At 33.9% G+C, this 27934-nt stretch overlaps 1 protein-coding gene across 1 annotated transcript; it reads right to left on the minus strand.

Moving 5' to 3' along the window:
- Positions 1–322: 322 nt before the first annotated feature.
- slc25a36a (solute carrier family 25 member 36a) lies at positions 323–27274 on the minus strand. The gene is made up of 7 exons (XM_056479237.1): positions 26862–27274; positions 22777–22941; positions 21083–21160; positions 15774–15874; positions 8417–8483; positions 5687–5976; positions 323–3840 (listed from the first exon to the last, which is right to left on the minus strand). The coding sequence occupies exons 1-7, from the start codon at positions 26900–26902 to the stop codon at positions 3647–3649; spliced, it is 936 nt and encodes a 311-aa protein (XP_056335212.1). The 5' UTR covers positions 26903–27274; the 3' UTR covers positions 323–3646.
- Between the last annotated feature and the right edge of the window lie 660 nt (positions 27275–27934).

Below are 27934 nucleotides of genomic sequence, written 5' to 3' on the forward strand. Positions count from 1 at the left end.
TTTAATAATTTATTAAAGTATATTATTAAAACAATGTATTATTGAAATGTATTAAATTAGGAAAGAAATGCTTTAATTTATAATATTTCACAATCTGTAACGTTGTTGATCAAATATAGCCAGCCTTGGTGAGGATCAGAGAACTTTGAACATGTAAATTAAAGCATAAACTGACAAATAAATTAAACCGCAATTTAGACTGGCACACAGAGCTTGTTGATGATCAAACTCTTTAGATGTTACTAAAGGGCCTAAAATTAATGTTAATGTTTTCTATAAAAAGGAAAACAATTTGGTTCTAAAAAAAGACTTTACCACAACATTGGTTTTTCATCATTTTTTATTGACAGTTTGTACAAAAAGAGGTATGATCACATAACCAGCAAAAATAGGCCACATTTACTCAAAAAAAAAAAACAATTAATAAAACTAAACAAAAAGTCAAAAACAAAAAGAAAATAACAGGTGTTGACAAACAAAACAAAAATGTTAGTGTTGGTCATGTTAGACTGCGTAATACAGACAACCACACATGAAAACTGCCGAATATGCCACTGAACGTGAAATGAAGATTATGAAATGATTAATCCGTTATGTTCAATACTTCTGTCAAACAGTTGGGCTCAGTTAACTGAATGCTCAAGTCTGTCTGAATATTCTAACATCGCTTTCTGAAAATGCCTTTTTTGTTTGTTTGAGTATCTTCATAATGCCATTAAAGTCTCTGAGAGACTGTGAAGTTACAAGTGCATTTGTTGAAAGCAAACTTAAGAGCGTCATTCATTTACGTTTACAAGAGATCACTTTTTTAACAGGGCATTACTTCTTTAATTTAAACACGAGTATCTACGCACTCATTTTACTCCTCCGTCAACAACACTCAAACTTTTTTTTTAAGGATATCTTTGTTTCTAAAAACAAAAAAGCTTTTTGTTCATTAATTAAAGCAATATTTGCTGGACGAGATCATGTTAGCTGTGAGGAGTCCGGCTCTAATTGCATAATATTTGATGTTGTGTGTATAATCATCAGTAATGAAAATTAAAGTGTTTTGATGAGCATTAAAGTGTTCCAGAGCGTAATCTGCAGCATTACAGATACTGGTGATTTCAAATGGACTCAAACTGGACAGAAAAGACATCCAAATGTACGAAAACACAATGCCAAAATGCACATCACTTTTGCTTCTGAACGATGGAATCTAACAAAACCATGTTTTTGTTTTATTTTTTGCTCCTAGAAAAAATACTGATACTATTAAAAATGTTACAGGACCACTAAAGACTCTGCATGGGATCGATCAGCATGAGGCTTTATATAATTGGCTCATATTATCATTTTAAACTGTTATTTCACCCCAATATTCTGTCATTTTCTCTTCTGTCATTCCAAACTCACCGAATTCAATCATCTTCATATGAATAAACACATCAAATCAAAGTATTGATTATTATTATTATTACTATTAATAATAATAATAATAATAATAATAATAATAATGTCAACCCTTTTATTTGGCAAAGAAACAAAGTTTGCTTGCTTGATGTACAACAACCATTGGCATTTGTTCTTGCACATCAAGCAGGTGTGACTGAGTTTTTTGTTCACTGATCAATGTTTATATGAAAAAAAGCCTAATTAATAAATCTGTTGATTGTATAAAGCAAACATGTCTCTTCAGTAGACTTAAACCACTCAATTCATTAGGATTCCTTTTTTTTTATCTCTTATTATTTACATCCCTTAAGAACATTTGTGGCATTAGGCATTCTTTTAAAGAAATCTCCTTTAGATTTGAATAAATATCTTCATTTTTGTTTTAAAGATGAATTAAGGAGTTTGGAATGATGTGAAGGCGATTACATAACGATGACAAATGTTTATTTTGGAGCAAACTAACACTTTAAGCCCATGTATTGGTAACTGAATTGTAAAAGTTGATAACATTAACAGTTTGAGATCCTTCAAATGGAGGGTGTGAACGTACAGACAACAGTAATGTAAACCAACAATTGAGATGAAAACATTGTGGGAGGGTTTGAAGGGTGGGTGGGCTTACTCCATGTCAAGCAATGAGTCAAGGGCCAGAATGAGGAGTGACAAACTAAAATTAAAGAAAATATATAAAAAAAAAAAGAAAAAAAAGAAAAAGAAGAAAAAAAAAACATCCTTCTGAGATAAATCTATCAAACACACACGAACAAATGCAGTCATTCAAATAATACTACTGCATAATCAGTGGATTTAAGTTATGAACACTGGATATTTGATATGCATACATACAGTATATACACATACAAGAATATCCTTCACTAAATGTTTAGTACACTGAACTGTACAAGAATTTCCAAAGGGAACTGTTCAGCAAAACATCGTCTTGCTTACATAGTAACACTATGTTTTACAATATAAGATTAAAACTGTCCCAAACTGAAAAACAAAAAAAAGGTTTGCGCAAGCCTAAACAGGCCACAAAGTGCATATACGGTCAGTCAGAAGCCACTGTTAGAGGAATCCAGAGAGCGGGACACAATTCTGCAGCTTGTATTCCCACTCTTAAGTGGAAAAAAATTGACTATTGCCTTTTGACGAATAATATCGCCACAAAGTTGCATGTTGTTTGTAGGCAACATGCTCCGGTTTAGCATTAGCCACTACCATTTAGCAATCGGTAAATACATCTCTGGCTCTCGCCGACACCTGGGATTCAAGTATAGGCTTTTGCAGCAATGAACTGTGGCGATAAATTCGAGAACGCTCCACCATCTCAGTTTAAAAAAAAAAAAGGCCCAGTGATGCAAGCAGGACAACGTCTCCCAATTCTAAAATAGCAACCCGAATACATACTATACTGATATTAGGACAATGGTATGATCATCAAAAAACGCACACACACAAAAAAATAATAAGTATGGTTAAACATAACATGAACCTAACAAAGAAACACTTCAGTTTGAAGCACATGAGGGGCCACGGGTCACGTGACCATCAATTCAACGACAGCAAATGGACAATTGTGCGTGGACAACCATCTGCAGGTTTGGAAAGAGTGGAAGGTGACCTCTAGAGGAGAATGCTTGAAACAACCAATGCTGGAAAGGCAAAAAATGCCATGTTTATGAAACGGTGAAGTAAAAAAAAAGAAAAACACCCTTAACTGTGCCACATCTGAAAAACACCATGTTGTGCTCTTTTAATATTTATTTATTTAGATATTTTCTTTCCTACAAAGTCACTTCAGATCCCAACAGGCTCGTTTTTCCTTTTTCTTTTTAAAAAAGCAATGGCTCAGACAAGAACAAGTTTTGAATGGCTTTTTTTTGTTATTTCTTCTGCCAGGTTTGTGTTTTTCTTCAAGCATTCCCCTCTCTGATTGTCCTTCTCATAAAACATTTCAAAATGAACAAACGCTTGTCTGTTTCTTTTTTTGAAATGCTGTCCAGGCTCAAATCCCTCTCGTTCTCGGAAACCAGTAGACCCTTTTGAGGGGGTCTAGGTTAACCGTGCGTTTATAGGATTTGTTCTACTTCCTTTGGTCTAAGCCTTGGACAATCTCTCTCGGTTTCCATCTAGCTTTCGCTTTCTCACCTTGTTCATCTCTCTGTCTGTCTTTCTCCCTCTCTCTTTCCTGGTCTCTCTCCATGTGTTAACCATTGAGCAGGTAGACCACCAGCTCATAGGTGCACATCATTATAGCAGTGTTAGGGATCTGTCGGACTAGGTGAGTGGTGAGGCCTCGGTACAGCGCTCTGTAACCCTCCTCCCGGAACACCATGTTTAGAGTTTGGAAGAACGAACGATACTTGCTGCCCTCCTCTCGTAGTCTGGTACGAATAACCTCTGTCATTGGAGAAAGAAGGGAGAGAGAAAAGAGAGAAAGACCAAAGCGTTACTTATCAAGGGGAAAAAAATCGAATAAAATCTTCATACAGTACCACAACGAGGCATTCACTTCTTTTATGTTACTCTTTCATTTCTAAATTATACAAATATATGCATTTATTTTAATTACGTAATTGATCATATCGCATTCTAAAGTTATGATTATGACAAGCATTTAGTATGTTTTTTCTTTCATGGCAAACACAAAGTGTTTAACAGTGTCAGTATAACTACTCTAGCCTATATAATGTAATAAAGAGGGAATCTGCCCTGAATCTCTGAAACAAATGTTTCATTTTACCATTGAAAAAAGGGTCTAATTATGCTCTCAATGACAAATGACAAAGCATAAGTCTCAAACATCATAATTCAACTTCAGAATTATGAATAATTATATTCTGATGTCATCACTTTACTATGATTTAACAACCAGGATGTTTTTAAAGTCATTCCAAGTCAAAATGTAGCATTTTAACCAACAGTAGAGCTACACATGGGCCTAATAGTATTATTGTTGTTTTCCCATATGTCTGAGAATTAACAATAATAATAGCCTACTCATATTAACCTTTATTTTACATCTACAGAATCGTGAGAAAATCGTGATTCTTATTTTAGCCAGAATTATGCAGCCCTAATTTGTACTAAAAACAAAATGCATGAAATGCATTAACTAAACATTAACTAAAGTCAGCTTTGACAAACATAAATAAACTAGATTTTAAAACATATTCAGATAGAAAATTAAAATTTTAATTATTTGTTTTACTTATTTATTCATTTATTTAATTTGGATTACTTTTTATAATGATAAAATAATAGAGAAAATTACACATAAAAAAAAAACTTTACACAAATGTAGAAATTGTAATGTAATTTACCTCTGAAATTTGCTTAGCTAGCCATAAATATTACAATATATAATGGGGTGTAACGGATCACAGTGGATTATTTATATTAATATATTCATATATTCATATATATATATATATATATATATGTATATATATATATTTATTTATGTATTTATTTATTTTTTACTATTGCTGTACGATACTGGGAAAATATGCTATACCATTCTTGAGTGTTGCGATATTTTAATATATAATAAAAACTTGCAAAACACTAATTTATCATCAATGTTATTAAAATTATTTATTTATGTAATAGCATACTAAAATAAAATACACAAATACTACGACTGCAATTCTGACTCTTATTGGCTGTTGTCATTTTCCTGTCATTGGCTTTTGTCATTTTCTGGCATTAGTGTTTCCTTTCAGCTCAAGGTTTACCTAACAGCACCTACTGGAGTGGTAGGGATAAAGATACTAAATGCCCCATCTGATTAGTCAAATAAACAACCTGAATGCAGCAAACAAATGCTTCCCACATAAACCAAAATGATTTTATTACATTTCTTTGAAATATGAATATTACACATACTATTATCACAATAACAATATTTTTTTACTGTGAAACTCTAACCAATGTGATGAAAGTTTACTCGCACGTCACTTGTTTTAGCTCTTCTGGTCCGTTTAGAAACCGTCAAAATCTTATACTGGCCCATGCGAACATGCTTCAAGTTTTGGTTTTATTTCTTGATATAATTTAGTTTATACCTCATTTTTATATTAAAAAAATGTGAATATTCTTTTTTTAACTTGCTGTTAAATACTGCTAGAATTAAAGAGTTTCTTAGTAAAGACTTAATTTGGAGTAGCCTGCTTTATTAAATGTATATCATTTAATTAAACACATCAATGTAAATTTTTTATTAAAAAAAAAGAGCAGCACTCACCGTGAGGATAAGCAATTGACGTGGCACAAGTCTTGGATGTGGCAGCAGCCAGCATCATTCCAACAAAGTCTGAAGCGTCTTTTACAGATTCATCTTCGTCGTCCATGTTAGAGTTGGCCTTGTGCTCAATGAGTTTGCGTTTAATGCTTTCATAGATGACAAAGTGGATGACAGTCTCTGATATGCCAGCATAAGAAGCAGACATGCCCCTGTAGAATCCCCGTAAGCCATCTGACTGATAGACACGCCGGACGCACTCAAACGCACTCATGCGCCGCTCTCCACGGTTCCTACACAACACAAATACATTTCAAATCAGCTCAGAATATTGCCTTTATTAAAAAAAATAATAATAATACTTTTAATGCATTATTTGGCTGGTCATTTACATTACAGCTGCATTTGGGGGCTTGAAAATGCAAACATTTGTTTGAAAACAATAACGTAAATGTCTTCATGTAAGCTACAAAAAAATATGAGTATGTGAATAACTGTTATGTCATTTGCATACATATTACATGTTAACTACATCATCGTCATGTAAACATTCTCTTAAATGCCATTTTTAATAGGCCATTTTTCATGCCTTCAAAAAGTAAAGATTACAATTTTCTTGGTCGTTTCAGATATCAGATTTTTTGGTTATTCCTGATTTTTGCTGATTCCAATTATATACACTTCTTATTTTTTTCATAATAAAATGTATTAATTACAGAACTATTTAAAAAAGTAATTAATTTTAATATATATTATATATTATATATTAATATAATTAATTTTATATAATATAAGTCTAAAAAAAAGCATTATTACATTAAACATTAGCTTCTCCCAAACTGCAACAACACTAACAAAACATTTAATTTTCTAGTTTATTTACACTGTTTAACTTCAACTTTTTCTCTTTTATTATTTCTTAAGTCCAAAGATTAGAAGCATATACTAATGAAATGTTTTATAAACTATTATATAGTTATATACTTATATTCTATTAACTATTATTTTATACATATTTTCTGATCATTTCTTTTTATTTTAAATCTTGTTCTGGTAAAGCACTTGCTGAGAACCGCTTTCACTCTCAATGTTGACTGATGTGTAGCAGAATGTTTTACTCATGCAAAAAGAAAAGAAAATGAACAATGACTTAAAGTCTTTGGTCAATCAGTGCATCTGTACTAGAGCTGAACGATTAATCAAAAAATGATCATGACCTCGATTCATCCCTACACAATCTTAATTCAACAGTTCTACGATTCAGCCAATTATATTTTCACAGTCAGTAGAAAGGCATAAAGGTGGTCGCACAAGTCACTTTTTTTTAATATACATTGCTCAGCAACATGGACACCTCCAAATAGTGTTAAGTGTGTCATACTGTATTTATAAGGTATAATTCAACCAAAAATGTAATTTCTGTCTTCATGTAATGACGTAATCGCGGCCGCGAAATCACACACGAACTGATGCATTGTTTGTTTATAACTAAGAGGACGCGCGCATGCCCACCGATGATGTCTGCTTTAGTGAACAGAACCTGCATAGGGAGTAAATAACAAGTAATAAAGTTGCAAATAACATTCAGTTTGATGCACATTTCGTTCTGGAGCCACACGGAAAGTATGATTTGTATGTATATATTTTTTTCTCAAAGTGACGGCAGCCATGACTTGAGCCGCACTCGGCAGTTAAAGTGAAACCGAAAGCGTGCACATCATTTAAATGATCATATCGCATTTTAAAGTTATGATTATGACAAGCATTTGATTTGTTTTTTCTTTCATAGCAAACACAAAGTGTTGTGAATGAAAAGAAACGTTTAACAGTGTCAGTATAACTACTCTAGCCTATATAATGTTATAATGCAAGAGGGAATCTGATAACGACAAATGTTTCATTTTACCAGTGAACAAAGGGTCTAATTATGTTCTCAATGACAAATGACAAGCATATGTCCCAAACATCACAATTCAACTTCAGAATTATGAATAATTATATTCTGATGTCATCACTTTACTGTGAATTAACAACCAGGATTTTTTAAAAGTCATTCCAAGTCACACACATAGGCCTAATAATGTTATTGCTGTTTTCCTATATGCTTGAGAATTAACAATAATAATAGCCTAATTATATTAACCTTTATTTTACATCTACAGTATCGTGAGAAAATCGTGATCTTTATTTTAAGCAAAAAAAAAATCATGATTCTCATTTTAGTCAGAATCATGTAGCCCTAATCTGTACTAAAAATAAAACTGCATTAACTAAATATTAACTAAAGTCAACTTTGACAAACATAAATAAATTCAATTTTAAGACTTATTCAGATAGAAAATGTCAAATTTTAATTATTTGTTTTACTTATTCATTCATTTATTTACTTTGGATTATTTACTTTCGTGTATTTTCGATTAAACTGTAGACTAGGTCAGTTTAAGAGGATTCTGCTAAAAACTTAAAATATCTGTGCAAACCCAAAGTTTTGAACAGTAGCGTATACACTTTAAAAAATCCGGGCTGCCTTAAATTTTTAAGCTGAATCAAATTAACCTTATGAGTCCATTGAACTTAAATTATATTAAACTGACTTAAAACAGCTGCGTAACTTATATAAATTAGAGTTAGAACATGATTAACTTAGTTTAATAAGTTACAATGAACTAAAACACATGTTGTCATGACTAATTGATCATATCCTTTTTTACAGTGTACCTTAGTTTTACTCACCTGGCATCAAGCTGCAATCGGGTCTTTATAAGCCAGATCGGGTTGGTTGCTGTAATGGCAGTGAACCCTGGGAAAAAGAGATGATCTAGATCAGGCTTAGAAGTGATACTGTCAAAGTAACTCAGAGCACAGGACATTCAGCAGATCTAATGGCTCTAGAACAAACAAATTGTCCCTAAAGAAACTTCACTTTTAAGAGAAGTGCTGTGGACGTCTCTAAAATATGCTTATGGCTGGTTTTATTTTTTTATATGAAATGAAATCCCAAACAACAGCATGATATGAACTACATGTCCTCTTCAGGAATGCCCAGCTTCTGATCTCAGGAAATCAGACACTTATTTGATGAACAAGAAAGCCATAAGCACATCTTAGAGCGGCCACAGCAGTAATTAAGGCCTTTCAGCTAAAGCATTAAGCAGTTTATCGTCTATAACATATCACTGAAATCAATGTAGCTTTACTTTTTGAATATTTATCCTCAACACCATTTTACAGATCAAGTCTAAATGAGGTAAACATCTTGAAAATAGAGAGTCTTAAGCACCATTATTCAGTTAAATAACTGCAGAAAAAATTCATGTTAGGTAAATTATTATTATTATTATTTTTCTCACAGCATGGGCACTGAATTATACCACCGCTGTGATAAAGCTGAAAGCATGCTGTGCGGGTACTATTGTGGCAAGACGACAAAACATGAGTGAATGAGATTAGCACAACAACATCCGAATATTAAGGTATGTGTATGCAAGTTAATGTTAGGTGCATTTTAATAGATTTAAGAGTGCTTGCATTGTATTAACAGCCTTCAGCCAGACATCGGTGTGAACATTTTATCTATTGGACTAGAGCAAAATAAAAGCCTGTGCTCGGTGCACAAAATATGCCCCAGCAAAACACGAAAGAGAGCATAAGACAATGGCAATTGTAGAGGAAGATATTCGTATGTGTTTCTAACAGTATGGTGTAAAACATCAGTGTTTTCTTAGGCTAAACAAACCAAAAGAAGTCTATTGAGCTAGAGTAGAAGCTCTAGAGAGGATAAGAGTCCTAAGGCAACTGACTGGTGAAGTGGGAGGGGGGGATGACAGATCGGTACAAGAGAGTAAGAGAGAGAGAGTGTGTCTCTGACGAGTACTCACAGGGGAGGGGCAAAGCTCCTCTCCTCACAGCTGCAGGACGAAGCCTGCAGATATGGGGGGCAGAGCAGGCTGGCTCACAGACCCTCACGCAGGGTGAAAGCTACAGTAAAGGCCTAAAATAGACACAGGCTTTTCTGTACCAAAATCACAAGCAGGAGTCCACATGCCCCTCAGAGTCAAGTCAAACTCATGAGGGAGTGGAACACGTCAATAAACCACACCCACCACCCAACCCAGCCCCGCCCACCAATTACAACAAATAATGACCATTTCTTCCATTTAAAGTGTCGTTCACACAAAAATTTAAATTCTGTGATTAATTATTCATCTTTGTGTCGGTCCAAACCAATCATTTTCAGAATACAAATTTTTTTAGATGAAATCCAGGAGCTCTCTTTCCCTCTATAGACAGCAAGTGTCATGAAACATTCAAAGCCCAAAGAAGTCCAAAAAACAGGCCATGTGTCATTAGTGGTTCAATCAAAATTTTATGAAGCTACAAGAATACTTGTGTGCACCACAATAAATAAAATAATGACTTTATTCAACAGTTCACTCTCTTCTGAGTGTCCTGAGTTGATGCTGAAAAAAGAAACAGTGTAGAGCAGTGGTCCTCAACCACCAGGCCATAGACCAATTTGTACCGGGCTGCACAAGAAATCATCAATTATTTCCGTTTTATTTATTATGTGGTGTCTGAACGATCTTTTATTTTGAAAAAGTTTTTTTTTTTTTTTTTTAAATGATCGTATTCTCTTAGAGTTGAATCTTGGTGAAATGAGCACCAAAATTTAACCCACAAGCAGCAAAATGAGTAAGAAACAGACGTCTTTGGAAATGTTCTTTGCTAAGGGGAAAAGACAGAGTGAAGGACTCACGAAATGCCAAGGAACAGATCCACAACCCATTTGTCAACAAATCAGGTGAATTCACCATGTCTGTGCAAGAAGATCAACTGATAGAGATCGCAAATGACGGCAGCCTTTTAGGGGCTGTTCGCATATCACGTCTTTTCTAGAGTTCACACAATTTCGTTCGTTCTAGTGCAGCTTGCACGCACAAACGGTAAGATGCGCTCGTGCCTTCCAGACACACCTAGTTGAATGAATAACAGGAGCACACTGGGAGTCATGTGACAAGAATTGACTGATTAGCTTCAGCTTGTTTGGAATATACACATTTAGACTAATTATCTCAGACCAACTCAGAAGACCCAAACACTGCAGTTCCATAATAAAATTTGTATCAGAGTGACAGCATTGTTTTGTCAGCTTGTCGTCCTCTAAGAAAACGGTTGATGGTCGCCTAGCAACCTAAGAACCCTCCCCAACCCCAGTCAAATTTTCTAGCGTTGACCGGTCCGTGGTGATGAAAAGATTGAGGACAACTGGTGTAGAGAATTGACAAGAAAGGATCAACAAAAGACCTTAAGCCAGGAATTGAACTCTGGTCGCCATGTTATACGTTATTTACTTCACCACTAGGCTATTGGCGCAGACTAAAAGGAGATTTATATTTTAGTTTTTGGGCAAACAAAAAAAAAAAACACAGATAAAACCAGTGATGACACATTTGTCTCGCTGTATATAGAGGGTCGGAAAGCTCTTGGATTTCCCCAAAAATACATGAATCGGTTTCAAATATTAATGAACGTCAGATGAACGTCACAGATTTAGAATGACTAAAGTTTTATAGATTTGGAATGACATGAAGGCGAGTAATTAATGACAGAATTTTTATTTTGTGGTGAACTATACCTTTAAACAATTAAGAGAGTGCTTTCATTTAGCTTTTAGATAGATAGATAGATATAGATATAGAGATAGAGATAGATATAGAGATAGATAGTTAGATAGATAGATAGATAGATAGATAGATAGATAGATAGATAGATAGATAGATAGATAGATAGATAGATAGATAGATAGATAGATAGATAGATAGATAGATAAGATAGATAAGATAGATAAGATAGATAAGATAGATTTTTGAGTTTTAAAGGACATCATTAGACCAGTGTTTTTAATATAAATGTAACGGTACAGAATCTTGCTGCAGTAACACTGTTTATCTTGATCATGTGATGTGAGCTTTACAAATGTTTGCTCATATAAACAGCTTCAAAAACGTTTATATCAACAGTAACTATAAGGAGGGTCAGAGGCAGTGCATGTAAGAATCAAATGCTAACCTTGTCATTCCTGTTGGCAAAATCATCACGGAGTACAATTTTGAAGGTATTCTTGTAGGATTCACGGTTTGTGAATTAATACTGCCACATAAATGTTTAGGTAAGTAGAGATGAAGAACTAAATGAACCAATCACCAATTAATGTAATAAAACGATTTTGTCCTCAAACATTTTGATCAACACTGTGATACGCATTTCATCTGGATTCTATGATGAATATAACATTTAGGAGATGTGCAATGCTACTGCCCAACACTGGCATTTACTATAAATTACCATAGTATATTTTCATGTGGGTGCCTGACGATCTGTCACTTTTTTTTAGTTCCTTTTACCTTGGAAATATTTGCTAACGTTTATTATTAATATTTATTTGTTTGTTTAGGATATGCGTTTTTACATTCTGATTCCAATGCCTAACTTTTACATTGTTAAAATTACTATAATTAGATGAAATCTTCTCAAGAATAAAATATTATGTGTTCTTTGGAAAAGTGTACTTGCATTATGATGCTATTATAGTGTCAAAGTGGTCTTAAAATGACAATGATATTGTTTATCTTAATACATTTTGGTGCTATATATTGTACCACAAAAACATAGATATCATGACGGGCCTAATGAAAGCACCATTTAATTCTTCAACACCCACAAGCTGTTAATCTTATAGGCCTTTTGAAGCCTTTAGGGCTATTTCATATCTGGCTCTATATGACTTGGTCATAACCTAACCACAGCATGAGCAGTGTGTGGGCCATACATGTCATGCATCAGGTTGCAGGAACTGAACTGTAAACCGATGCTGATTCACAGACCCATTAAGAGAGGAAAAAACAGTCACCTATGCTTTAGTGAGAAGAGAGTGGCACGCGTAATGCATATTTCATGAGCATGTCCCTTATCGGATGCCAATTTTCCATTGGGGACCTAAATTTAACTACTTTTGTAACACAAGGGCCAATGTGTGCTGTAAGACTAGGTTTGTCCGACAACAAGGCCCCTCTTTCTCTTATCTCCAGCGCACAGACAGAACATGCTAAGAATGTTTACACTGCGAAAAAACAAACGTACGAAGCATAGGCTATATACTAATTTCTAATGACAAGGTTAGCATTGAGGATTAAAACTAAAATAAAAAAAGAAATGCATGTAGGTTTTCACTGAATTTACCTTTACAGGGGTTACAGGCTGGCAAGGGGGCCATGTGTCAAAACTGTGTGACAACAAGGAGGTTAAAAAAAAAAAAAAAAGAAGTGCAAACCAGCTACAGTGGCTACATGAATTGAAATAACCATCATTAAATCATCATTATCATTAGGAGAATCATGATCATACCGGTGAGTAGAGACGTGACTACCTGAGGCGTCCCGATCCCGCCCGTGCCGTGTCAGTCGCGAGGACCGCTGCCCACCGCGCATGGCACTCTACATGTTAGCGTAGCGCCCTGCTAGCGGCCGCTACTACACATAGCACAGACAGCGTGTGAAGCCAGACTGTTTAGTAGCACACTGGCATGTAATGACTTATGTCCTCCAGCCCTCAAAAAGTAGAAGAAAACAAACAAAAAAAAGAAACTGGGAAAGAAAAGCACAATCCAAACTTTAAGGATCTTTTTCTTTTAATACCGCTAACAAGCATTCAAGCATATGCTTGAACGTTAGCCTATTTCAATAAGAATAGTTTAAAATTACTACCGTGTTTTCTGGAAATCATGTCAGACTTAATGCTCTCTGTTGTTAGGATAACAAAATTATAATTAGTTCTAAAATTGGTGACGTAATGGATCACAGACCTCATGGTTCGGATAAAATTACAATTTTTAAGTCATGGATTTTTCAGATTAACAAAAAGAGAGAAGACAAATGTTATTTGCTTTCCATTTATTATAAAATAAAGTACTGCAAGAATCTTTTTGTTTCAACAAACATTAGTATCTGTAATTTTAATAAAAACATCATCAAAAATAGACGATTCAACACTGTGAAAAATTATCTTTGCCACTATCTTCTACTATTGCTTATAATGCTAAAAGTACCAATTTAACATTATAATCTTGTGCTACAACAACAAACAACATAAATTTAATTTTTGGTCTTGTTTTCAATCAATGATTGAATAACTCACAAATAAACTCTTCATGATTCATTACCAGATGTATAATTTTTGAAGAATTATTCAGTGACATTTTTGATGGCTGGGTGTTGCCACCTACTGGTTAAACAATGTAATAACTAAAACTTTCATTTCGAGGGTCAAGATGCATTAAACTGTGATTTTAATCGTTGCCATAAACATCAGTGTTTATATCTGAATTATAAACTGTCATCAGAGTACTTCTGTATTATTTGATTGTTTGTAACCACGACTGGCTGAAAAGACTAAAGATCATTCTTGGTCAGACGCATATCTGAATGCAGCGCATAGGATTAATAACCATATTCAAATCGTCATCATTTATCATTTAGTTTGCATGGGTGTTTGAATTGAGATTCTGATCTTTGTATAATTAATTGTGCAGCCATACACTATGAATTAATGCAGGCTAAACAAGTAGAGCCAGAAAACACCCAAGAAAGCATTTAGGTACCACCACAATCTCTTCCCTGTAAAATATAATGACGATGGAGGACAAAATGCTTTCATACATGCGATTTCTATGCCGCGGGAGGAAATCTCTCTGCATCATTACAAATTTAGGATTAATCTACAAGTAAAAAAAAAAGTTATTAATCTGCAGGTCACGTGTGTGCTGAACCGTGTGATCCGTCACATCCCTAGTTAAAATTATGTGGAATAAATTTATATAAGATGGGTTTATGGTTCATAGAAGCAAAGCAATACTCAAATAGAGCAAGGTACGATGGCAAAAAAATCATAGTATTGTGATTACTACTCCAAAAGATGTTCTTTTTAAATGTCTAGGTAAAAAGCTACAACTTTTTTCATCTGTTGAACACAATTTATTTTATTTTATTTTAAGAAACATTTAAAATGATTTTGGACCAGTAGTTTTTGATGTGGAGGTATTTTTTTTTCCGATGGAGGTACAGTTGCTCTAAAAAACTAATTAAAATAGTTATGTATTAAAAAATAAATTAATTAAATAAATAAAAAAACTTATACCCTAAGTTTTTTTTTTATACCCTCATATACCCTAGGAACGGTATTTCAGAATATATGATGGTTTTAAAACCTTGACTTTTCCAAAACAAGATAAACCTTGAAATTGGTTATCGTCCCATGCCTAGATGGCAGTGGCAAAACATTTAATATTTCCGTTTCAAGCAAAAACTATTAAACAACCAAAGGTGACATCCTGTGAGGGGAACTACTCAACCCTCAAATTTCAGTTTTAAACTGAAAATATAGCATCATTTACAAGATTTATACATTTAAAATATGGTTTCAAGTACAGCCTTATTTTTTAAATGTCATCTAATAATTTCAGCTCAATTCATGTTTATTTATATACCGCTTTTCACAATATAGATTGTGTCAAAGCAGCTTAACATAGTTCTAATTTATGATAAAAAAGGGGATATTCCAGAAAATACAGTATTCATTATTCTTCAAATTCAATTTTCTTTTTTCTTCTGCATAACATACTTTCTGAAAAATCTATATTTGTTAAATAGTTTGAAATGGCTAGCTTGAAACAAACAAGTTTGAAATATAAACGAAGTGTTTTGATCCTTAAAGTCTTCAATTGTGCTTTCACTCTAGATGCTGTCATACCTTGAGAAAGGTAACCCAAAATACGGGCCAAATAACCATGGCTAAACTCTCCCATTTGTATTAGATGGTCACTAGAATAAAACATTTAATCGTAACAAGCTGTCATTGCTAAAAACAAAAGCGATTGACAAACATTGGTTAGAAACACCCCAATGATGCAATCTCTTGTTTGTGAACACTAAGAGTGAGTATCATTTAGTTCAGTGTGTGAAATACAACCAAAATAAAAAGAAAGAGCCAATGCAAAAAAATACATTTACATGAAAGATGTAGCTGGGATTCTTACCTGCTAAACCAGCGGACAGCATGTGCACCTGAGTAGAGTCAGGATCAAACACATTGTTCAGCTTCTCTTTGGCTGTGGAGTAGGCAGCAAAATATATTGCCCTGTGGACAAAACAGAATCAACGGTGATTGTTTATTTCTGAGTAGGACTGCACAATATATTGTTTTAGCATTGAATACGTAATTTATACATCGCATAGATGTGCAATGTTGAGTTGGGATTATATTTGAGCAAGAGTCACAGTTCAGGACACGAGATTTGATGAGTTATTGCAGAGTTTAACCATAATGAAGTGAAGTGTTATATTATATTATTTGCATGTTTTTAAGGCATGAGGGAGATTTAAGTATTCGGGCACAAGACCTTTTACCAGTTAAAAGTTTAGCAAATAATCATTTTATTACATTATTTAGACAAAGTCTCTAAATTTGTAATTTTTACATTTACAAAACCACAAAGTATGCACCTCACTGCTTATTTCTCTTTTATCTTAACTTTATTGTATTTATCTAGTTGGTAACACTTTAGGGACAAATTCTCACTATTAACTAGCTTATTAATATGCATGTTATCGAGATGCTGGCTGCTTATTAGTACTTATAAACCATGTATTCTGCATGATCTTATTCTACATCCATAGCCCAATACCTAAACTACATTAATATCTAATAATAAGAAGCAAATTAGGAGTTTATTGAAGCAAAAGTCATAGTTAATGGCTTTGCTAATAGCGAGAAGTGAAGCTTAAAATAAAGTGTGACTATAAATTCTTTTCAAATAGTGTTATTCAATCATTTGGTGAAATTGTATAGATAGAGTATATCGCAATATATATATCACAGAAAAAAAAAATATGGCAATGTCAGATTTTTTCAATATCGTGCAGCACTAGTTCTGAGGGTCTGGCTAATATGTTTCCATACAGTACATCAGTGTTTACTAGAAAGTAGTGCAAAAAAATTGGTTTCTTTCTATATTCTCTTTTAAAAATCTATTAATTATGGTACAGTGCTCAACATATTTGAGTACACCCCATTTTGAAAATGAATATTTTTATTAACTTCTCAGTAAATATAGGCAATGTATATTGGTGCATTTGAACAAAACTGATTTATTAAACAGATATATTTATTAAAATAATATTTTAGTCAGCAAACATATTTAGAAATTGAAAATATAATGCGTTTAACTTCAAGCAAAATATTGCAAAACAAAATTAAAACCTACAAAATTTCAACAAAATGTTTTTTTTTTGTTTTTTTGCTTCTCATGATTTTTCCTTTTTTTTTACTTGTATATAATATTTTAAATTTGGGTGTACTAGTTTTTGGACCATTATCGTAAGTTTTTTTGCAAGCTAAACTAATCTAATGTATATGCACAAATATAATATTGTATAGCTAAGATAGATTTGTGAGGGGTGTACTTATATATTTATTTCATATCAGTAACATCAAAATCTAATATCATCTAACTGGTAAAGCCATCCGATTCTAAAATGACTGGCTGATTGTATATTAGTTTCCTTACAACAGTTTCTAACTAAATATATGAAATGAAACAAAAGAACGAACAAAATAAAACTAAATGAAAAATAAATTGACTGAACTAACATTCAAAACAATAAAATAAAATGACAGAGACACACACACACACACAAAGAAAATAACCTATTTTTGATTTATAAAGGCTACCAAAAAAAAAAAAAAAAAAAAGACAAATAAGAGCAATTCCATGCAAGTGTCAACCTTGCCACGGAAAAAATAAATAAATAAAGTTTTCACCAACATAGAAAACCCCTTTCTGGGTTTTTTGTGTAGGTTTATATTTTACAGTACTATAAAATACTCAAAAATGTCTCTGTCAATGTTTTCAAACAAGTATATTTAATTTACCAAAATCCCACAAGTGGCAATATCACATCTGTCACATCCATAACAAAGCTTTACCCTCATAAATGCAAAAATGTTAAATAAAATAATTCATTTTTGTTCTGTAGTGAGCCAAATCTTATCCTTATGATTAGCATTCTATATTTTGGGTTGTGCAGTTTAATTCACAGAATTTCTCCAAAGCATGTTGTATACTGTAAACTTGCAGACTTGTTGATTTTCCTCATTTAAATTAAAAAAATTGGCTACAGATTGATATTTTTTCTGATCCCAAAACTCTGTGGTTAGTTGTTTTGGAAAATATAAACAGAGATTTCAACATATTCTCTCTCTTTGAATTTATGTTTTACTATAAATGTCACATCCATGCTGGAAGGATGGAATTGCTCATAAAATAAATCAAATCCATAGAAAAAACAAATTAAAATAATACAATTATATTGTACAGCCAAGTACAAAGAAGTGATGACAAAGCTAGCGTGGGTGATGTGGTATGTCATCAGATCACATGTCCTGTATTAGCAGATTTATTTCCTTATATAGGGCAGATGCTGAAAATGCTGACTAAAATAAATGAATAATCTCCAGGGTTATTTAAATGAAAATTTCCAATGCAGAATTTAAGCCATCCTCAGTGGGAGGGTTTTATGTTTTCCTTTGCTCTAATCTAGGTTACATAATTCTCTCCCTCTCACTCACACACACACACAAGGGTAAATTTTAAGGTCTTATTAAGCGACCTGCCTACAAGGCAAGCAGCCATTTGTTTCAGGGATGAGCTGCTTATGAACACACGCTTCTTCCCACCCCTTCAAAAACAACCAATCAGCATCCTTCCACATTTGACTGACAGCCAATCAGATCCTAGTCTAAACAACATCTGCACAATGCAGAGCCAGTAATAGTGCTGCATTTTGGTGCATGGCTTAGTTTTTTCATCTGAATGAAATAATGTGACCTTCACAAGAGGATGCTGCATAAATAATCTCATGCTGAATATTGGATAAAGGAGTTTACAACCTGATGTGAATAGTTAAACGTCAGTACGTGAGCATAAGCACGCACCAAACCTTATTATTACATGCGTGCATTTTAATCTTTACGTAATACAGTCACGAGGCAATCATTCCAGCTGTGACAGTAGAGGACATAAAGGGGATGCTGGAAAATACATGCACAGATGGGGAGAAACACACGCGCGTGCATACACCTCCTGCAGCATGAAAAGAATGCTAACGCTAAAATAGTTATTTTAAGTGGCAACACCATCTCCCACATACCAATAAAAATGTGATTAAACTGCACAGACATGCACATGGAGCTTAAGTAAATAAGGGTATAATAGCAGCTGCTCTGAATCACGATGATGACGCCGCAGTCAATGAACAAACTGATTCATATCGGTTAGAAGGGAAATTCACTAGAGCAGAGCAGAGAATGCAGAAGCCACAGACACATATTACTGTAGTCAAATGTTAAAGGTTGCTTCTGCCATCAACTCACTACAATTTGGAACTGATCAGTTGAGAGCTATAGATGTAGTAATCATCTTACTTTAACTCCAGTTGAGTTACGAGTAGGGCTAGATGGAATCTCCAGACATTTTTTGCTATTTCTGCACAAAATTTTGTAACAAATCTGCGGATTTATGCGGAATGATTTTGGGAGTATCATAACTAAAACTTTAATATATGAAATGAGAAGTAATACCTTTTAACTTTTAATTAATGTTAAACAAAGCAAGTCTCTCATATAATATATCTACTAAAAGACAGAAAATATTAATTTACAAACTATATTGTAAATAAATCATATAAATATTTTCATATTAGCCAATAATGTTACTGAAATTAATTAAAGTAAATAAACAGAATTAAATATGGGTTAAAAATCTGCAGAAATCTGCCCGCGCAGATTTCGTATGGTCCTAGTTATGAGTTTATAAATATCAGAGTGAGAGTGTATGGTCGAGGTGTGTCAAACGATTATTAGATTATTTGTAATGCAAGTACCATGATGATTCAATATTGATTCATAAATGTTCTAAAAGTATTATTTTTTTATAACTATTAAAGAACATAATCATAGTGCCTGAAATGAAAATTAAAAGGCACACATGCTGGATGGACACCTTTTGCAACGGACCTGGGAGAACAGCATAAAACCCATTAATTTCAATTAATTGATAGTAAAATAGACCTAGCTTGTTTTTATGAAAGTAAATGACCCAAATCACTTTATGACAGCACTGTTCTATGGTTTACAAAGCATAATAGAGATGCCTTTGTATATATTTGACTTTTTAAATGGGTATTGTAAAAGGCCAATTAAAACACACAACTGAAAACTCTAAAATAAATAAGTCAAATAATTTTGGCCACTGTATTTTTTCTGTATTTTATGTTACCGTCAAAAAATTTTGTTTTTTTTTGTTTGTTTGTTTCAAATCAGTATAATTTAAGTTATTGAGTTCAATTTAAAAACTTTTTCATTTAATAAAATAATAATAATAATAATAATTATTATTATTATTATTATTATTTATTAATAGCTTTTTCAGTTTCAGTTTTCAGGCAAGTGCATCAGAATTTCTGGCTTTTGTCCAAACTTTTTTGGCGCTTCTCTTAATGAAGATAATGGAGATAAATTTTCTTTTGTTACTTTAATTAATGGATACCAATATATATATACCTTGGCATGGCCACAGAGTAAGAAAAAATCCACAAAAAGAAAAAAAGATGCACTGAAGATTGTGATCATCTTAATAATCAATAATATCAGGATAATTGTTACATAATCTAATCATAACACCCTTAAATGTGGAGTCCCCTTAAAACATGAGGGGACTTAGATGGCATACCCCAAGTGTATGAGTAAGTAGTTACAGGAGAGGGCCTATAACCAATTAAGTCTGTAATAAGTGACATGCTCCACTGGCGATGATACACTGAGATTAAAGCAATGAGACATGGCCAGCGGGCACTTTTGTAACAGTATTGACTGGGAATTTTTTCCCATATTGATGAGGTAAAACAGCAAATCCCAATAGGAAATGGTGAAAAACAAAATTAAAAACAAACATTTCATTAAAAACATGTCTTGGGTAAAACACTTTGAGACAAAATTAGTTTCAACAGCAAATAGTCTCTGTCAGAGGTTCTAGTAAATTAAACTCTCCATAAATATGTTATATGATACATTTATATCATGGTTGCTAATGACATGACAGTTATTTAAAACATACTAAGATAGTTGTTGTGCCAAAGAATAATTGACATTTAAAGATAACATACACATATAAATACAGAGCTAGTTTTAAAAGCTACAATTCCAACTCAACTCTTAATTCTTATAGAAATTTCCAGCAATCAAAGAAACCAAACCACACACTTTTGTTTTTGAATACAGGATACCTACCTGGATGGAGCCACTCCCACCAAGTTTGGTCCCAGCCCCCTAAAGAGTGAGCGAGGACCTTCTTTCTCCAGTATTAACCTGAGATGGAGAGAAAAAATAATGACATCAGATATGTACCATTGCTCTGGCATTATTGTAATATATAATGACATTTAACATTTGCTGCAATATTTTCAAACAGTTATCAAAACAAACCAAAGACTCAGACAAAGTGGGTAATTTGGAGAACCAGTGCTTATCTGTCCTTTAATCAGTGCTATTTGAAGTGAGTACATTTGCCATTTTTTTAAACAGTCCTTTAGGAAAAAATTGATCAACCACAAAAGGTCAAGGAGATTCAACAAATGAAAACAATGGTTCTTGCAGACCAGCATTAAACAAAATAAGTGAAAAAAAATCAATGTTTTGCCTCCAGAAATGGACATGTTCAGACTCTTCTAGAACGGCTCTTTCAGAAGTTTGTTCAAAAACACTGCAGATGTAAGTCATTTTCTTCTGACCTACTTTCCAAACCTTTTTCCCTCTGATTCTGGAGTAACACAATAGGCCCGAATACCACCGCTTGCCGGAGGCCAAATAAAGTGACTCCAATCCTGGAGAAGACATAAGACTACACCCAGAAACCTAGAATTGCAACATTTCTGCCAGACCATCAAAATACTACCAAATGTGGCTTGCAGAGAACTCAGAAATGAGACTACTAACAAAAGGGCCAAAACAGCCATATTCATTTAATAAAATGTATGATTTTAGTACGCAGAATGATTATATATTCATTTTATGGCTATGTAAATGTCAATGGCTGTTCTACATGGCCTTTTTAAAAATTGTTAACAACATAGCGTTGTGGTGGTAGTAAATACATTTTGTATTATTGATTAAATATGTTAAGACTGTCCACTCCCACTTCATATCAGGTGTGTTTAAATACCATGGACATCCATTACAAAAACAAAACTGTTAGGTTACACTTTTGCTGCTATTTTCAAGAGATGTTTAAGGTTAGAACCATGTTTAGTACCACGAGTATGTAATGTATTATGCATTTGTATTAGCAAAAATTTGTATTAGCAAAAATTAATTACAGCTGTACTTGCATGTACTTTTAAATCCAAGTTCAATGTAAATATATATTTTATAGCCCTTTGGTTCAAATGTTAGCACAATTCTCATTATATAGTGACAACACACATAACTGATTAGGATTAATTTATTCATTACAAAACAATGTAACTCTATGACTGCTTTAGATTAACATTATAACGTTTGTATGTTGGTAAAAGAAAAAAAAAAAAAACATTCTTACTGTTGACCTAATAGCCAAAAACAGAAATAATTAATATGAAAACATTCTGAATGTCCTTTACAGTAGTCCACCAGAATGTGGTAGCTGACATTGCAAAGTTTAGCCATTTTCTGTCTTCATTCTGACTGTCTTGTCTCTACAGTCACTACAGATGGCTGCAATTTACTGTCAGCATGAAAGACCAATAGAGAAGAGCTTTCATTGCAACTTCAAGGTCTAAAAAACTGTTAATCAACAAGAACCTTTAAACGTGAGCTTTACGCAGTATGTTTTATGGAAAAACGCTGCAATGTTTTTACCAGTTTCCACATGCTGTTTTTGAAACATTGCGACACTGGTTAAAATGACCCAGAGCTTCGTAAACGATGTTTGGTTTTGGGGTACTTACTTGAGACAGTGCAGAGGCCCTGGTGGGGCCATACGGGCCACGCTGGGCCCATTCACAGTGCTGAGCTGAACTTCAGAGATGTAAAAAGTCACAGAAGACGACTGCAGCCTCGTCTTCACCACTTCCAAAGGACATGTCAGTATTGCACCTACAGTGCCACCACAGCTAGAGACAGAAAGCAATGGATACTTATTTATTTACACAAAATAATTTTAATGAAAACTAGATTTAAAGAATTGTTTTTATTATTATTTTCAAAATACCTAATGTGACATGTAATATAATGTATTTTTTATTGAATGCCATGTCAGCAACCAAGGTTATTTTCATGGCAAGAACATTGAATATACAATTAAAAACAGCAAAGAAATTAATGTATAAATTACATAAGGTTTTAGTGTTAATACATGATAAATATTTCAAGAAAAATCTCCTGGTGTCACTTTGTTAAAAACATCCTTAAGAGAGTTCATTTCATTAAAAAACCTTCTGAAATCATTAAAAGCAGGACAGTTCAGTAACTTTACAGAATGCTTCAGAATGGCAATGACTTGAAGGGTTTATAAATATATACAGTTGAAGTCAGAATTGAAGTCCTTATTTATTAGCCCCCCCTGTTTATTTTATTTTTTCTCCAAGTTCTGTTTAACGAAGAGCAGATTTTTTAAACACATTTGTAAACATAATGGGCTTAATAACTCATTTCTAACAACAGCTTTTATTTTTTCTTTGCCATGATGACAGTACATTATATTTTACTAGATATTTTTCAAGACACTTCTTTTCAGCTTAAAGTGACATTTAAAGGCTTAACTAGGTTAATTAAGTTAACTAGGCAGGTTAGGGTAATTAGGCAAGTTATTGTATAACGATGGTTTGTTTTGTAGACTATCGAAAAAATATATAGCTTAAAGGGGCTAATAATTTTGACCTTAAAATGTTTTTTTTTTTAATTAAAAACTGCTTTTATTCTAGCTAAAATAAAACAAATAAGACAATCAATAAAAAAACATTTATCAATTATAGGCAAAATACTTGTGTGTGTGAACAAAAAAAGTTACTGATATTAAAATGTGTTGCATTAAGTGTCAAAGAACTTTTCCTCCAGCTGACATCTACAGTGAATGCAGCCTTGTCTAACATCTGTATGTGGGTCAAGTTTAACAAGTACTTGCGTGCATGCATAAGTGTGTGTGTGTGTATGTGTGAGTGTATGTATAGAGCAGGAGTAGCAGGAGGGTCCAACATGCAGTATGCATTGAGGTCAGGCCTGGAGAAAACCTGCAATAACCAACAATACTAAAATAACCTAATAGCACTTATCTGTAATAGTGTGTAAAGCAAACCACAGAAACTTTATCTTGATGGCTTTTCATTAATCCACTTTATCAATTGTCAGATCGGACTATAAACATGATACTTATACAATTACACCTCTAAATGTCAAAGGTCTAGCAAGACACTTATCATTCGAACTAATAAAAAGCTCATCAAACAGATTCCCTGCTTTTATTGTGTGTGCGTAAAGTTAACAAAGCAAGTGCTGAATGATGTTAACATGTTAAACCCTCTGACCTCAGAATTGATTTTCTGTTTTCTAAATATCTCAAGGTCTATTTTGTGTGCTGCCTTTCAAAAGACCGACCCACATACAGAGAGCAGCTGTGAACTTTGTCCCAGATATGGAGCCCTCTGGTTTGTTGCTGCTATAGTTTACTCACTCACCCTCTCTCTCTTCTCTCTCTCTCTTGTTGGACAGTGAACAGAACGGTCATGCCGACTTCACCAGTAAAACTCATTTGACATTCCTACTAAAACACTCACAGGGGCCTTTTGGAAAAATTCCACTAACTTTATTATTATTAACCAAAAAAACTATTACACAAGAAGTTTTGTTTTTGAAAAAAAGGGAAGTACTTCAAAAAAAAAAAAAGAGCAAAGAACTGCATTTTTTTTCTGAAAAAGCAAGACGACATAACCAAATTGAAGTCATCTAGTCAATGATTAGTTTAGTTCTGAAGCCGAAAAAAAAAGGTTTGCACTTGAGATTTACACAACCGTGTTCAAAGTGCTAAAACTCCCAGGAATAACACAACAAAACTCTTGGCTACAGTAACCAGGCGTACTTAAACAGGACCTGAAATCAACTGGTATTAAAGTCCAGTCAAACAATTTCAAAGACACTGACATCTGACCAAACTGGCCAAGTGAGTCTTGAATCATTTGTGATGCAGCTCAAGGACACAACGTGTGCACCTACATTTGTACTGTACAAAAACATGTCCATATTTTGTATTGAGCAGTATATATCAAGTCAATTACGATGCATTTCTACAGATTCAAAGTTTAAAATTGAAGAATGAAAACCAAATTGTCAATTTTGCCTATATAAATCCTGAAGAATCACAGTTAAGTTAAAATATTCAGCTTAATAGTCTACTGAGGAAAAAAGTAACCCGTATTTTGATTGACCTGAGGGTTTGTTTGTTTTTTTTAGTTGAACCATCCTTTTAATACCCAGCACACAATTTTGTGTTTAATAGACATCTAATGGACATTAAAACTTGACTGAAAGAAGTCTAAACTTGAGCTGTCAGTGAAAATCTAACAGACATTTAAGAATAAAACTAGACTAGTCGTCAAATAGACAGATTAGACTGACTTTATTTGTGTTGTGTTTATTTGATGACTAGTCTAGTTTTGGCCTATTCTTAGACGTCTATTAGATTTTTACTGACAACCCTTGTTTTAGCCAAGATGACTATGTTTAGAAGTCTATTAGAAATCTTTTAAAAAAACAAAACCTGCTTGGTGGGTAAAATTTGAACTGTCACAATACAAGTGTTAAATTATGGAGAATTTTAAAATGTGAATTTTAAAGTGGCCAATAATAATACATATATTTAATCATATTAAAAGGTATGCCTTCCCTGCATTTGGATAAATTAATTATTAAAATAAAATGCATTTTTAGCATTGAAATATATGGTGAGTGAACGTCAAGTTATTTTATATTAATGGTTTGTTTTGTAGGCTACCCAAAAATAGCTTACACATATACACACACACACATTATTACTATGAACTGACAGGGGAATCTTATCTCCTCTGTTGAGTGACCATCTATTCTATATGACAAAACCACCACCAAATTGTTTACTGCACAGATCACTGTCCAGTGTCTGGTCACGGGTCATGCACTACAAACGGTATGAATGAGCTACTATGAAAACACTCCCACCAATCCTATGCAACAGCATGTATGATCATTGTAGGAATATGATCACAGACGGCAAACAAAATATGCCGCAGTTAAGCTTCTTGTTAGACCTCTCTCTTATCACCTTTCAGGGTCGCGTGCATCAAATGACCTTATGTGATATGAGCTTGTTAACGAACCATACACTTATCTCATATCTCTGCTACATTCCAGATTGTAAATAATGGTGAGGTATTAAACTTTGATTCAAAAACTAAAACAAAAATGATGTTTATATAGGCCTCAAAGAGAAAACGAACAGCCAGGGACGCCACAGGAATGAGAATGGAGTCAAAAATAGCTGTACTATACTAGAAAGATCCGAGCAGCCAAGCTGACAGTTGAAACCACGGGCCTACAAACAAAGCCTCTGATTTAGCTGCAGGAAATGGTATTGCTTCAGGTTGAAATTCAACATCTAGCCTCGACTTTTTTCCTGTCTCTAATCTCAAAGTCTGCATGGCAAAACGCATGAGTGAAAGCATCAAAGCAATAACGTTAGCACTTCCTGAAGAAGAAAAAACGGCGTCGTGAGACTTCCAGATGATTCTGTCACAACAACACCAGGGGTGATTTTACATCTGTTGAATGACCTTGCATTCACAAATTGATACGTAACGTAGTATATGAAGAAATGCTGACAGATGCTAGCTGGGTTGTTTACAGGCAGCTTTAATGAATGAGCATCAGTGTGACCTTTAAAACGTTCGTCCTGCTTTTTAAGAAGGATTGTGTCTTGTATTCGATTTTAAAAGCAATCAAGCTCAACGGTAAATGAATGGGGGTGTCAGGTTGACAGCAGTGTTTGATCGGTCTTGCTACTCACCCTCCAGCAAACAGATGAACCAGGGTGTCCCTCTGACTCATCCTTTAGCATTCTCCGCACCCACACCCAGGCCTGCAGAGCGAGCAAGAGCCGGACAGCTCCGCCGAACCCGCTGCGATTCTGCTGCACGGCTCAGTTTTGTTTATGTGGATGAGAATAATGAAGCACACGGTTATTCAGCCCGACGTCTCGCGGGCAAGATGCGTCGGCGATGCGGCTAGCCAAGTCCGCTAACGGCTGCCGATGTGCGCAGCTGTCTGTTTTTTGCCTCCAGTCGACCTGTTTTCAGTTTGTTCCCTTCTCTTCTTGTAAACAGCACAGACGGCTATCTGATTTCGAGGTCGTGGCTGCAGGGGACGCGGTTTTTGTGAAGCTAGATCCGTGTAGAGTCGGAGGCGTCTGTGATTCAGAAGCTGAAGCGCTGAGTGAGACGGACAGCAGAGACGGTATTTACGAGCCAATCAGAAACCGCAAAACAGAGGCCGCGATTGGTCGGTTGGCGGAATGACGTCGGTTACCCCGCCTCATCATGCTTCTTTCACATGATCACGCAATTGATAAATCGTAAATATTGATTTATGCAGGTTTTTGAGGTTCAGAAGACACATTTGCAAATGTGTTTATAGGGTGAATAAAAATCTGCGTGTTATTGTAGTGCATAAGAAACGTCAGGTGACGAATGATTTTAACAGTACAACGCCATATTTATATCTGAGAATGAATGAGGACATAGTGGGCTGTTCACAAATATACATATATTTTTATGGAGTATTGTGAGACTCGTTTAATGCATGCGCACTTGGTCACATGGGACAATATTTGTTTCTGATAAAGTTTAGGAAGGAGGACATGTAAAGACATGTCCCCAGCTTCAAGATAATTATGATTAAATGAGTAATGATTTTATTATGACACTTTTTGAGTTTTTATAAATCGTTCATAAAAATATTATAGGCTACTAGTTATGTTTCAGCTGCATTGTAGTTATTCGATTAGAAATGGCTTTTTGGTGGTCTATCAAATTATTTTAGTCCTTTTATTCTCTCTCTCTCTCTCTCTTTACATATATATAT

The sequence above is a fragment of the Danio aesculapii genome, chromosome 2 (assembly GCF_903798145.1).
Source record: "Danio aesculapii chromosome 2, fDanAes4.1, whole genome shotgun sequence".
NCBI lineage: Eukaryota > Metazoa > Chordata > Actinopteri > Cypriniformes > Danionidae > Danio > Danio aesculapii.